The 13,581-nt window shown below is 37.1% G+C and overlaps 1 protein-coding gene across 3 annotated transcripts in view; it reads right to left on the bottom strand.

Moving 5' to 3' along the window:
• Nox4 (NADPH oxidase 4) overlaps window positions 1–13,368 on the bottom strand; it is a 123,094-nt gene extending 109,726 nt beyond the window's left edge. Inside the window, exons 1-2 of one of the 3 annotated variants that reach the window (XM_051191586.1) lie at window positions 13,150–13,368; window positions 12,521–12,616 (exon numbers count right to left, since the gene is read on the bottom strand). In XM_051191586.1, coding sequence (XP_051047543.1) covers window positions 12,521–12,616; window positions 13,150–13,206 — 153 coding nt within the window. In that variant the 5' untranslated portion in view covers window positions 13,207–13,368. Of the gene's footprint in view, window positions 1–12,520; window positions 12,617–13,149 lie in introns of those variants that run through there. The other 2 variants (XM_051191579.1, XM_051191596.1) reach the window with 2 other exon arrangements.
• Window positions 13,369–13,581: the final 213 nt, after the last annotated feature.

The following is a 13,581-nucleotide window of genomic DNA, read 5'->3' as shown; positions in this document are numbered from 1 at the left end:
AAAATGCATTTTAATCCATGAATTTTAATCCTTACATTTGACATATTTAATAGAATAGACAAGTTAATTCAGTCTGAATGACCACTGTTCAAAGAACAGTTTTCTCTCTTACATTTGAGAAGATGTGCAGAAGTAAAATGTCTGAACAGTTATTTGAGTGAAAGATTCTACTGTCCAAGTGCATTTGCAACCCTAAAGAAAAGCAAAATGAGATTTAACAAATGGAATATAAACAACTCCCAAAAGCAAACACCTTCTCTTGAATAGAGAATGAAGCGTCTATTGGAATCCTATATTCTTGTGGTTTAAGGAGTCTTTTCTTGCCAGTTGAAACTCATGATTACACACCACTAACGATGTTTGCCAGGTGCTCCTCTTAGACATTATGAGCTATTGGGGGCTAAAAAAGATATTTTTCACTTTGTCTAATTCAATGTACTTTGAATTAGACGAATGGACTTCAAAGCTCATGTTTCTCAAAACCAAAGTATCTGACAAAGTTCAACCCCCTCCCCCTGCCCCTGTAACTTCTAAAGTTACATGCCCAAGGAATATCAGTGGGGAAGGTAAAAGCACCTCCTCATGCTAACTCATCTGTAACTGCAACTGCTACTTTTTACTTTCATATTTCATGTAAAAACCCTCTTTCCTTAAGGCGCCATCATTCCTGAAATCAGGGACGACATACTTAAAGAAAGGCACATAGGCAAAGCATACCAAAGAGCTAGGCAGAAAGGAGACATAAAAGCACAAAATGGGAAAAATGAAACCTGCTTGAGCAACTGCCAGTCTGTTTCCCTCCAACTAAAATGAGCCTTCCAAATTTCACTAAATGTTGTTACTTGTAATTTGAAGTCACAAAAACTGAAAATCCTATCATGTGAAAAAAGAACCTGGTCAAAAGTCATCATCGCAAGTTGCTTCTTAAACAAATCTTAATTTTTAAATCTGTTTATTTTTAATCTCAGAGATATAAAATGCTTTACTCTGAGTACATAATTCATTTCATTCTGCCTTTACTATATGTGTAAATAATCTTAATAATACTTTAATAATCTTAACATATATCTACAGATATGTTTACAAATTTCTAAGACCACAGAAATAAACTTGAGCTTATAAAACAATATGTTGAATTAACTTATAGCTAGAAACCATTGTCAAATCCATCTTTCTAATTTCTAAAAGTGCACAAAAACAAGTTGGATCAAAATCCACATTGTTCTTACTCCATCTACTCTTCCCTTGGCCCTCATTGCCAATACTAGAAAGAAACTTACTTTCTTGAGAAACTTTATGTCACACTATTTAAATTTATCACAGCACAAACTTCATTGTATATGAAGGTATAAAGTGAAATAGGATCAAGGTGCCGAGTATTTCCTTTTTAGTAGCCTGCTATTAAACAAGTTTCATTATTACCTAAAACATGGCAGACATTCGATATCACACTTCAATAGTGACTTCCATAAATGTAAGGTGCATTTGACATTGAAAGATAACTACATTTTTTCTTCAGGAAAGAAAACCTTCTCTTACTGCTTTATGCAAATCCTTGTCCTTTCTTTCTTTCTTTCTTTCTTTCTTTCTTTCTTTCTTTTGTTTGTTTTTTGTTTTAATTTAAATTAGAAACAATCTTAGTTTACATGTCAATCCCAGTTCCCTCTCTATTCCATCCCTCTTCTACTCCTCAGGGAAGGTGAGGCCTTCCATGGGAGATCATCAAAGTCTGTCACATCATTTGGGGCAAAGCCTAAGCTCTCACACCAGCCACCCCCCCCAAACACACACCCTATACTCCTCACCCTCAGTGTCTAGGCTGAGAGAATAAATATTTCTTAATGACCTTTAAGAGTCATGTCATGGCACTATGGCAATAAGCTTAAAACCTGTTGGATGTTAAGGGACACTAACTGTTATAACATCTTTCATATCTGTGCTGCTTTCAGTTTCCAAAAACACTTGACTGTCATGGCATAATACTCAGTGTAACATGAATGTGACTAGAATATATTTGTGTTTTCCTGGGTACCAAGTAATAACATGAATTACTATATAAGGTTGTAAGGTAGGAGAATACAGTAAAGAAGGAAATTGACATTTTTTCATGCTTCTAAAAATAACACAATGAGCTACATGTTTAAATGCTATTCTTTAGCTTCCTCTTATAAATAGGACCTGCCTTGAAGAAGATTCAGGATTTTGAAAAAATACAGAAGGAATACAGTCCAGTTTCAAGCCCATGAGGAGGCTTCAGTAAACATTGATGTTATTTTAACTTTAAAGAATCAAAACATCATGAAATAATAACTATTTTTTCTTGTTTGTTAAAAAGTCAAAGATTCAGTTAACAAGCAATGTCTCCTTAATGACTTTCTAATGAAAAACAAACAAACAAAAAAAAAAATTTCTACCTGAAACAGAAATCCTACCAAACAATCAGACACACTCCTACAAACTTTGTGACAATGACAAAAAGCAACACATATCTTTCTTCTCTCAAAAAGAAGAACCCAAAGGTCAATCAAATGATCCAAACTTGAATGCTTCAGCTAAGCAGCAAATAAACAGCCTCATCATTGAGTATCTATTTACTAAACATCCTGTAAGCACTAAAATAATAGAGCAAGGGACAAACCAACCTGTCCTACAAGCCCTTGCTATGTATTGAACTGCACTTAACATAAATAATCTTCAATATTACTATTTAACGGTAGTAACGGTGTTACTACCAATGATACTAGATAATATTATATTGTATTTATAGAAATATTTATTTCCTAAGAACTTAGGTACCTGATACGAAGCACTGCCCTTGCTTTTTCCCATGTACTCTTTAGGCCTTCAACTTCATGTCCATCATTAGACTGTCTCAGAACATTAGTTTGCCCAAATCATAAGCTCATAGAAATGCCTGAATCTGAATTCCAAGTTCAAGGCCGACCTGGTCTACTGAGAGAGAGTTTCAAAAGAGTCAAGTTACACATGAAAATCCTGTTTTAACTGCTCTCCCCCTAACCCCTGCGCAAAATATGCCTGAACCATGATTCAAACTTATCTCCATGAAGTCAAAAATCCATGGTCTTTGCAATAAGAAATTACAAAGTGATCTTCCATCTTCCTCTCCAGAATTATCCCTACAATTTTAAAAATTACTTCTATGCTAAACACTGTAGTTAGTATGATGGACATGAGAAAAACAGATCAGAAGTTAGAAGATTGGCTGCCCACATTCAGTTTTTCTCTGAGTACACAAAGAAAGAGTTAAGTTTACATGAGTTAATCTACATGAGATTAACAGATCATAACAAGTCCTTTGTTCTATGTGACACATCAAAGTATTACTGTCTTCCCTCACATTTCCCCACATTGATTAATTCTTGATGGAAAGCATCCTTGTCCTGCACGACTAACTACTATAGTCACAGCCACTACAACTATTAGTAGCCTCTGATGCATATCAAATCAAATAGTCCCTCAGAATTCACAGTCAGTTCCCTGAGGTCACATTCAATGCAATCTAAGTTATCAATATAAAATACTGATACTATTGCTCATGGAGAATTCATTTGATTTCCAAGGACATGAAGAAATTATAAGGATTACAGAAGAACATTACTCAAAATAAAGCTGGACTGAAGAGAAGGCTCAGAGGTTAAGAGCACTTGCTACTCTTCCAGAGGACCCAAGTTTGATTCTAGCACCCATATTGTAGTTTACAACATTCTAATACTCTAGTCCCAGAAGGTCCAATGCAATCTTCTGACCTTTGTGGACATTAGGCATGCAAGTGGTACACAAACATATAGGCAGGCAAATCACTCAAAATAAATAAATTTCAAAAATATTTTCAGAATAATATAAAAGTCTTGTCTTTACTTTTGATCGAGTACTTATTGACAAATATAAATGTATAATAATAAATATATAAACAAACATCCAAGCAATCTTATTCAAGATCATTGTGAGTGTATGCAGATGAACCTCAGTTAAGGGCAGAAAACCGTAAGCCTCCAATACAGACACTCACTGCAAATACAGACACCCACTGCCAAACCTAATAGCATCAGTTTTATCCCTGAGATGTATGCAGACAATAGCAGGGAAGAAACCGTTCCTACAAATTGTCTTCTACATATGTGCCACAGCAAAGGTGTCCCTGCACACACATACATTGTACCTACAAAAGTACAAGAGAATCCCATGTTGTAACACAATCTATCTGAAAGTGCTGCATGATAGGAGTGAGCAGTCACATCAATGAGGGTTCAGACTAGACTTTTACATGTGTAAGCTACAGTGACCTGTAGAACTTTAGCTAACAACTGTGAACCCAAGTTTTTCAAATGTCATTGTGTTGAAATTCCTATCTTTCATGATTTTTGTCAAAAGTCAATTAAATACAAGGAATAAATAAGGTTAAAGAACAAATGAGCCAAGGACTGTACTTGGAACAATGTGTGTGATCAATAAATGGTAGCAGTTGTTACAGGCTTAACTGTACAAAATGGCTGATATCTGATTGTTACTGACTCACAAAAATGGCAGTAACACATGGTCCACCCTGTATTACTGTGCATAGACATAAATGAGCACAAAAATCCCTAAGACAAGTCCTGTCGCTAGCTAAATGAAAGAAAACATGGAACATACACAGTGAGACAGTATTCTGTTAAACAAAGTAAGTGCAATTCCTTTCACTAGCGTAACATGATGGGTAAGCCTGAAGGCCCAGGAGGACAAGCATCACATGATTTCACACACTGAATCTAGAAAAGCAAAGTTCACAGAAGCAAAGAATAGAATGGTCATTCCCAGGATATGGGCAGTAAGTAAAGTTGTGGTCCCCAAACACAAATTTTCAGTTATTTATGAAGTTACTGAAGATTTTAGGAAGCTCAAGAGATAAATTAGACATTATGATGACTATAGCAGCTAATCATCATTTTGGGGAATGTGCTCCCAAAGTCCTTTTGTGCACCAGGGATACATCCTGGTTCCACTGTCAGAGGTCACTTAAACTGCCTAGGTAGGCCCATGATCAGGGAGTCTGAGTCGGTCCAATGCTGGTTTCCTAGCTATCAGTCTGGGAGTCCATTAGGTCTCCTTTGTTTAGGTCAGCTGTCTCTATGGGTTTCTGTAGCCTGGTCTTGTTGTCCCTCTCTGCATCTGGCTTCCAGTTTGGCTCAGTGTTTAGCTGTGAGTGTCTGCTTCTGTTTCCATCAGCGACTAGATGAGAGCTCTATGATGGTGGATAAGTTAGTTAGTCATCAATCTCATTATCAGGGAAGGGCATTTATGGTAGCCTTCCCACTGTTGCTCAAATTGTTAGTTGGGGTCAGCCAGGACATTTTTCTAGAGTCAGTTTTCTCTTCAAACCTATAAGGGCTCCCTCTTCTATAGTATCTCTCTCTCTCTTTTCTTCTTAAACACTGCTAATAAAAGCTTCTTTTCTAACCTCAAAAATGATAAGATAATGTATGTTACTTATCTCATCGAGCCATTTCACATATAAACATATTTCAAAACAATATGCTGGAGAAATAAATACATTCAGTTCATATTTGTCAGCTAATTAAAAATAAAAAAAAATCAAGAATGAAAATTCACCAGCTAGAAACATAGAGCTACAGTTCAACAGAATGACTAGCAAGTCAAGGAGTCTCTGTAATTCAGTTTCTAAGCTGCAAAACAAAAAATTGACTATCTCTAATCCATGGTTTAATTTAAAAGATGAAGCAATTAATCAATGCAAAGCTATGATGTAGCTATGGTCTAGATTCCACTCCACTAGTCCTCAGTACTGCATTGTTATTGATATTACTATTTCCATTGCAAAATGGGAAAAAAAAATGGAAAATGCTTAATATCATCACAGCTTCCACTTTAATGATGTTTGTGTATTTATGAAATGTATGATACAGTAAATATGAAATAAAGACATTAAATATCGAGACTTACATTTCTGCTATGTGGAAATAGGATAATCTACGTAAAATATCTCATGCTTCTTTAACAATTTAAGAGGAATCAAAAACAATCATGATGTTGGAAATGTATTTTACCTTGAAGGCAAGTCACTAAGATTCCTTTACCTCTTACATGTCATAAGTTTCCAAGTACCATTTCACAGGAAATGAAAAGCTACTGATTCAAACAGTGTGGAGTTTAATGTGTTCTTTATCTTTTATTTCAGCTATTATTATTGTGTGTATTATTACTGTGTGTTCATGTGCATGAGGGAGGGTGGAATGTGACAGCCACAACATGGGATTGGAGGTCAGAAATTCAGCATATGCAATCAAGGTTTTAACTTAAGTCGCCTGGCATATATATAGCCATCTTGACAGTCCAATGATCTAAGAGGCAATAGACTAAATAGTGATCAAGCCACTAGTTCAGTGAACAACAGTTAACAAACCAAACTTAATTTTCTATTTTGTAAAATAAAAAAAAAATGAAATCTATAATAAGGTATACAAGCACACTGGACCACTGGTATATAGCATAATCCCAGTACTCAGAGGAAGGATCATGGCCAGTCTATGCCTGTGCTATATGGTGACTCTGAAGCCAATCAGTTTCAGAAAAACAAAATATCAAAACCCTCAACACTAAAAATGTACATCTTGCTATCTAGTATAAGCTGACAAAGAACATGTGGTTGTTTTCAAGATAATGTTATATAGTCCCTCTCATTTGTTCATGACTATGTTCTCCCATTTCAACAACAACAAAAACACTTGCCTGACAATATCTCTGAATTGAAAGCTCAATCCTTGCATGGCTCAGTCTAGACAGTGACTTTTATATTTTGTACAATAAAGGGGAAAAGTTAATGAGTAAGCCCTCTTGCCAATTCAAACAACATATATTTCCTTCCTCAGCAGAATCAAAGCTGTGAAACTAACACTGACTTGAGATCCCAGGCCTTTTCATCTGGAGAGCACAGACTCCAACCGGAACAGGCAGATACCTGCCTTCTAAAATGCTAGGTGATAGCCCTAGGAACCAAGAAGCAGTAACTGCCCTTAGAAATGTCATCCTTATATAACACTAGAAATTTAAGAAGAGTTGGAACACTCACAACTTTCTTCCAACAACATGGAAATCTCAGTTAAGACTTTCCAAAGAAACAGAAACACACCATCACTACAGTAGATCTAAAAAAGTATTTGTGGGGGGAAAAGGAGAAAAAATAAGTTCTCATCATAGGACTAAGAACAATTACAGAGAAAATAATTATTGCACAAACACACACCAAAAAAAATTACTTTAAAGAGAAAACAAGATAGAAAGCTGAGACAACTTGAACTATTACTAGAAGCTGTATGCTTGCCTCACACTGAAATATTTATACCAATTCAAAAACACCCCTTGCAGGTGATAGAACTCAAGACATTGTATATATTACACAATCACTGTACCACAGAGCTACATCAGCTTGCCCAGGTTTATTTTATTGTTGTTGTTGCTTTTAATACATGATGTATTGGAAAGAAATTGTGTTTATGAAATCTAACATGACAATGACTTTATACCAATAAAAATAACGGAAAATTTAATTTTCTCAGGGTAGCTCACAACACATTGGTATTCATTAATGTGGCTTTTAAAAAGTAACCACATTTTAGATTCCTTAAAATAAATAAATGGAAACAGATTTTGCCTTAAATATTCAAAAAATATCCTTTATTTTAAAAGTTGCTATGGGAGATTGGGTGAAGTTACTAATTCATTTTACTTATTTGTTTGGATGCTTCTTTTGACTTTTGCTCAATACTTTTTTATTTTTCTCTTCACCAATGTTAAGGTTCCAAAACACACAGCATGTCACAATTAAACATCTCCTAAGCCGTGCATGACCTGATTAGCACATTAACTTGAATATAAACCAGCCGTGACCATGTTGCCTCTGTCTGTACCAGACTAGTCTTGGAACAAATAATTGTAAGAAATCCTACCAAAAACACATTCATCCTACCTTTAGTTAATCTTCCAGTGTTTCAGATCTAATTTTCTCTGCCAAAAGTTTCTCGACCTCAAATTTGTTCTAAAAATAATCACACGGCAATAAAAATGAACACTCCTGGTTTGAGAATTAGTTTTCCCATAATTCTGAGGAGGTCCTACCAACAAGCTCAAATCATGAAACAGAACTTTAAGAAATATTTTATGGTCAAGACCAATCATTACATGTTACAACTACCCAGTCAATGTCAACTTCCTACAATAGATAAGGAACTAGAAAGTCACCATAATTCAGATATAGTAGGAATTTTTTTGTTTTGTTTTATTCTGTTTTATTTTTATACTTATGGCGTGTGTGTGTGTGTGTGTGTGTGTGTGTGTGTGTGTGTGTGTGTGTGTAGATTAGAGGATAACTTCGGAAAGCCAGTTCACTCCTTCCACCATGTGAGTACAGGGGATTGACTTAGTTCATTAGGTTTCTTAGCAATCAATTTACATGCTGAGCTGCCTCTTTGGTCCCAGAGGAATATGTGACTGAGCTAATCTGTTGAATAGCTGTTTGATTTAAGCAGAATAGTAAAGTCACCTTGCTATCAAGGCAAGAATATTCTACCTCCAAGTTCTTCACTTGAAATGCCCAAAATAAGACACTTGCTGCATCTGGTGATTTGGTGTGTTAACTTTGCCTAGGATTATCAAGAGACAAATTTGTTGTTGTCATTGTTCATTAATTTTATTAACTTTTATTCTTGAGACAGGATCTTACTACCATGTTACCTAGAGTTCAAACAATCCACCTGCTACAGTTTCTTAAGTAGATGAGTATACAGGCACTACAGGTATATGCCACAGGTATTTGACTCCTACATATAAACTTTAAAGTTGATATTCGTGTTACTATTAAAATATTATGGATGTGTAGAACATTTATGTATGTGAAAATGCATTTTATATGTAAGTTTTGTAAAATCTAAACAATAGTCTAGTGTCTCTAATAACATTCGAGTGAATAAACATAGAGTTATAAAGGAGAATAGAATACATACACTATTACAAATATTTGACAAGATAAACTGTAAAATATTACTTTGATTTTTTAATAATGGGTTTTTGTCAAAAGGATGATACTTTGTATTTATTGGGCTAAAGATTTTTTTTTCAATTACTTCCTATAGTTTTTACTTTGTTTTGAATTATGTTTCTTTTGAACAGCACTGGTAAGAAGAAATACTCAAGTGTTGTATCTACACCAGAGCAGAGCTTTAAAAAAATGAGTACTGTAAGAGAAAAGCTGAGAAGCCAGAAAATACTGTAGCATTGACCACCCCCCCTTACACACACACACACACACACACACACACACACACACACACACACAAATCAGCACCACAGACATCTGAGTAAGTCACACAGCAACAGCAACGTTGGTGTTTATTTCCTCATATCTAAAATAGGTAGCATAGCTTCTTAGATAAAACAAATACTTGTAGAGTTCCTGGCACATTATATATAAATGAATTTTCAAAAACAATTGACTTCAATGTTAAAAAAAAAAAAGTAGAAGTTTCACACAATTACTAATAATTTGTGCCTCTGGGAAGCTACACCTTCCTGGTAATAAATTATATTCAGTGGCTCCTTCTAGTTTATGACACTGGGATAACTTTGTAACTACATTTCACAGATAAATGACACCAATTTGTGCACTTACTGCCATTATGAAAATAATTGCAGAATGGGTTTACTATTTCCTTTTGTGGTTCTCCCCTCCCCCCCTTTTGGTATATATATCTGAGTGAGTTACTCTAAACTTTTGTGTTTGAGTACACGAGCATGAGGACAGCTAGAGTCTGACTCTATCACTCTAATTCTGTTGAGACAGGGTCTCTCACTGACCTGGAACTGGACTAGCATACAGCAAGTCTCAGTGGCCTGTTGTGTCCACCTTCCATAGCCCTGAATTTATAGAAGCCTGTGGATGCTCCTTACTTTTTAATGTGCCTACAAGGCATTTGAACTCAGGAATTCATGAGGGCCAAGTGCCATCTTTCATTTGTGTTTTAAAGCAATTTAAATTGATTTCTAAAAATATCACCATGTTTATTTGTTAGTTTGTTTTGTTTTGTTTTTTTAACCTCAAGGTGACTTAAAACATCACAATACCTCTGTTGCCCTCAGCATAACTAAGTTCTTGTTATGGTGGGACTGCTCCACATGTATAGCTTTAAGTTATTAAACAAGGGACGTGCAAAAGATGTAAACCATGGGGACCAAAACATACATTTTAAAGTTGGCAATATCTCATCATTGTGCTGTTCTTATAATAGAGAACAAACTGTAAAATCTGTTACTATGACACCTTGACTAGAAAGGTAAGCCTAGGAAGACTATCCACAAAAATCACATTAAATACTCCTTAACAAAGTAATAGCAAAGCTATGGATGGAAGAAGTCCTTGTTCATTAAAAACCAGTATGTACACTGAAATATGTATCCCAAATAGCTTAGATAAATCAATATTACAAAATCTGTAACAGGTAACTTTCAGAAAGTGAGAGGTGCCAAGAAAGGCCACTTCAGTCTACAAGGAGTTTTGGTGAAATTTTGAGTCCTGAATAGGTAGCTTGGAGGTCCATCCACAGCGATTAGCCTGGAGTTTCCTAGACATCAAAGGTATAATGATCTCTCTCGACCAGCCCAATTGTTCTCTTTGTTCCGCATCATCTAGTTGATATTGATGTATCCAGTCCCTACCACTCACCAACAGTTCTTGAGCTCCTCTGATTTATAACATCATTTGCTCAAAAGCATTAATGCAGAATGAAAGCAGAGAAGTTGTAGAACACACTTTTAAATGACATTTAAATGTGTGTCTGTTCCTTTGTGTATGTGCAAGTACATGCCATTTTAATCATAATTAGAGTTAAATTACACAGATTCCAAGTACATAAAAACTATTCTGATGGATATTAACAAAACTGGTTGGCTTTTTTAAATTGCTATTGTGTTACAGTAAAGTTCCAAAACAGAGTTACAGCTTTTCCAGCTCTTACAAGCACCCTGAATAGAATAAATTCTACTAGTGTAATGTTCAAGTTTTTTTTCCAAAGTTGCTCACCAAGTTACGTATTAGGTGAAATAAGCCTCACATTTAAAAACTTGTAGCTTATTACTTCATTCTGAGCAGGGAGTTTTCAAAAAGCAGGGATGAAAGGCTAGGTGTCCTTGGGAATTCATCAGAGAAAGGTTTCTCAAATTCTTTATTAAACTACAGTTATTTGCTTAGTTTTGTTTGCTTGTGGAATTTTGTTTCTGGTTTGCATTAGAGTATAAAGCACTTGAAAATTTGTGAAGATTTTAATCCCTGTGTCCATTTAGGAAACAATTTGTAGAACAGTTCTGGATAACTAAATTCAAATTAGATGATTGAAAGAAAAACAAATATGTTAACTTCAGAATCTTCAATAAGAGATTGCTTTTTATTTTGAAACCATTTTTCTGAACCCATTAGTTAAAACTAGACGGATTAAATGTTTAAAAGATGTCATAACCATGAGCTTCAATAAAGTATTCTGTTTCATTAGATATCAATTAATTCAGCTGCAACTTACTGCAGGCTAATCACTACTCAAAGAACTAAGGCTAAAAGATAAGGCTGTGTATGCCATCCACAAAAGAGAAGTTGTTATACTGAATTCATCTGAAGTGACTTTAAATAGTTACAAATTTATGAAAAACAAACCAGTAAGTCTCCTCTTTCAAGTGAGGATGATAAATCTGTTCCCTCAGGTACCCTGAGATTTCATAACACATTTCATACTTTTTGTTGTTGATTACAAGAATTCAGTCTCCTTATACAAAGTAAGAAGTCTTCTGGGAACCCTGCCATCTGTAGGGTCTAGTAAGGTGGAGGGAGATAGAATGGGACAGTGACATGAGAAACACAACCAAGAGAAATATCAACATGAAATAAACTAGAGCAGAGCTTTGTATGAATTGGTCCTGTGACCAAAATCGTACCCAACAAATAACCTAAGGCATCCAGCCAAAACCTACCAAAAAATAAATAACAGCTCAGTTTGTGAGTACTGTCAGTAAAGGAAGTCCTCTGAACAGACTTGTGGGCAGGCAGAAAGCCTTGATAAGTGCAGACTAACAGCCTGTCATCAGCTGGTCCTTCTGGAGAAGCAAACCCTTCAGGGCTCCCTGGTGCAACTTGCAAAAAAATAAAAATAAAAAGGAAGGAAGGAAGGAAGGAAGGAAGGAAGGAAGAAAGAAAGAAAGAAAGAAAGAAAGAAAGAAAGAAAGAAAGAAAGAAGCCACTTCATTCAGGCACTAATAGCCTGATCTAACAGGTTCATTCACCTCACTTTAGCAGATACTATCCTTGGTTCTTAATGAAGCAAATGATAAATCAAGAAGCTTGACCGCTTTTGAGAAACATGTTAGTTTACAGCAAATACTACTCTGAGAAACAGATGGACTGACAAAATTCTGTAGCAGTCTGCTGCCTTAAACCCACTCCACCAGTCGCCCCAGTTTCACTTACGCCCAACATCTGGTGGATGTAGTAGTATTCTGGCCCTTGATTGTAAAGCAGGAAGGTTTTCCAAAAAAGCAGGACATTTAGGGACAGCCAGATAAGCTAGATCAGTCAAAAAGAGAGAAAACAAAAAATTACAAAAGAAACATACCTATAGAAGCCACTCACTGGACAGAGGTATGCATATGCAACCTCAGCATTTTCCAAAAGCATGCTCAAACAGAAAGTGGAAAAGCCACACTAAGGACCCTCATCTGACTTTAATCTGTCCCTGCACCTAAATGATCACTGAAGGATCTGAGGACACCTTACTGTCCCAAGCCCAGGGGCATCACCATGGCCTAAGGGAACTGGAGCAATTGGAAGAGCAAAGGAGGTAAGCCTTTCAAAGGCTAATGAAAAGCCGCCTTAGCTCCCTTCCTCCACATAGGCTCTCCATCACTGTAGTCAAGTTACCCTGTGTGCAGCAGGAAGGAGTTCTGTCGAGTAATGAGTAAAGTTGCGGTTAGGTGAGGAAGTCTGAAACTAAATCTCCAAAACTTCCACTTCTCTCATCCCACCCGCGCACACCGAGAATGAATCAAACTCGCTGCAGGACAGATTGAACGCCAAGCCAGCCCGGCCCGCCATCCTACCAGGCAGAGGTGTTTAACCCCTTCGTTGGCCAGCCAGCTCCTCCAGGACACCGCCATGCCGCCGGCGTCTGGGTGCTGCGCTCCGCTGGGTGCGTGGGGCTGAAAGGGGAGAGTTGAGGCCGGGGCAGCGGTTCCCGGAGAGCGGCCTGCAGGGGGGCCGCGGGGGACCGACGGTCAAAGGCTGGACCGAGTCCGGAGGCCGGGCGGGAGGTCTCCGCCCAGGCTCCCACCCGCGCCGCGTTCTCCCCTCCCCGCGCCCCCCTGGTCCGGCGAGCCGCCCCGGGCCGACTTCTTTGTCTCGCGAGCCTGTTGTTGTGGCGGCGGCTCAGGACGTCCCGGGTGGGAAGGTGGAGGCGTCCCCAGCAGCCTCCAGCCCCGCCTGCCCAGCTGCAGGCGACCACCCCCGCCCCCAGACGTGTGAATGAGAATCGG

This window comes from Phodopus roborovskii, unplaced genomic scaffold, assembly GCF_943737965.1.
Source record: "Phodopus roborovskii unplaced genomic scaffold, PHOROB, whole genome shotgun sequence".
Lineage (NCBI taxonomy): Eukaryota > Metazoa > Chordata > Mammalia > Rodentia > Cricetidae > Phodopus > Phodopus roborovskii.
Note: the sequence above shows the minus strand (reverse complement) of the source record. Positions and strands in the feature narration are given on the sequence as shown.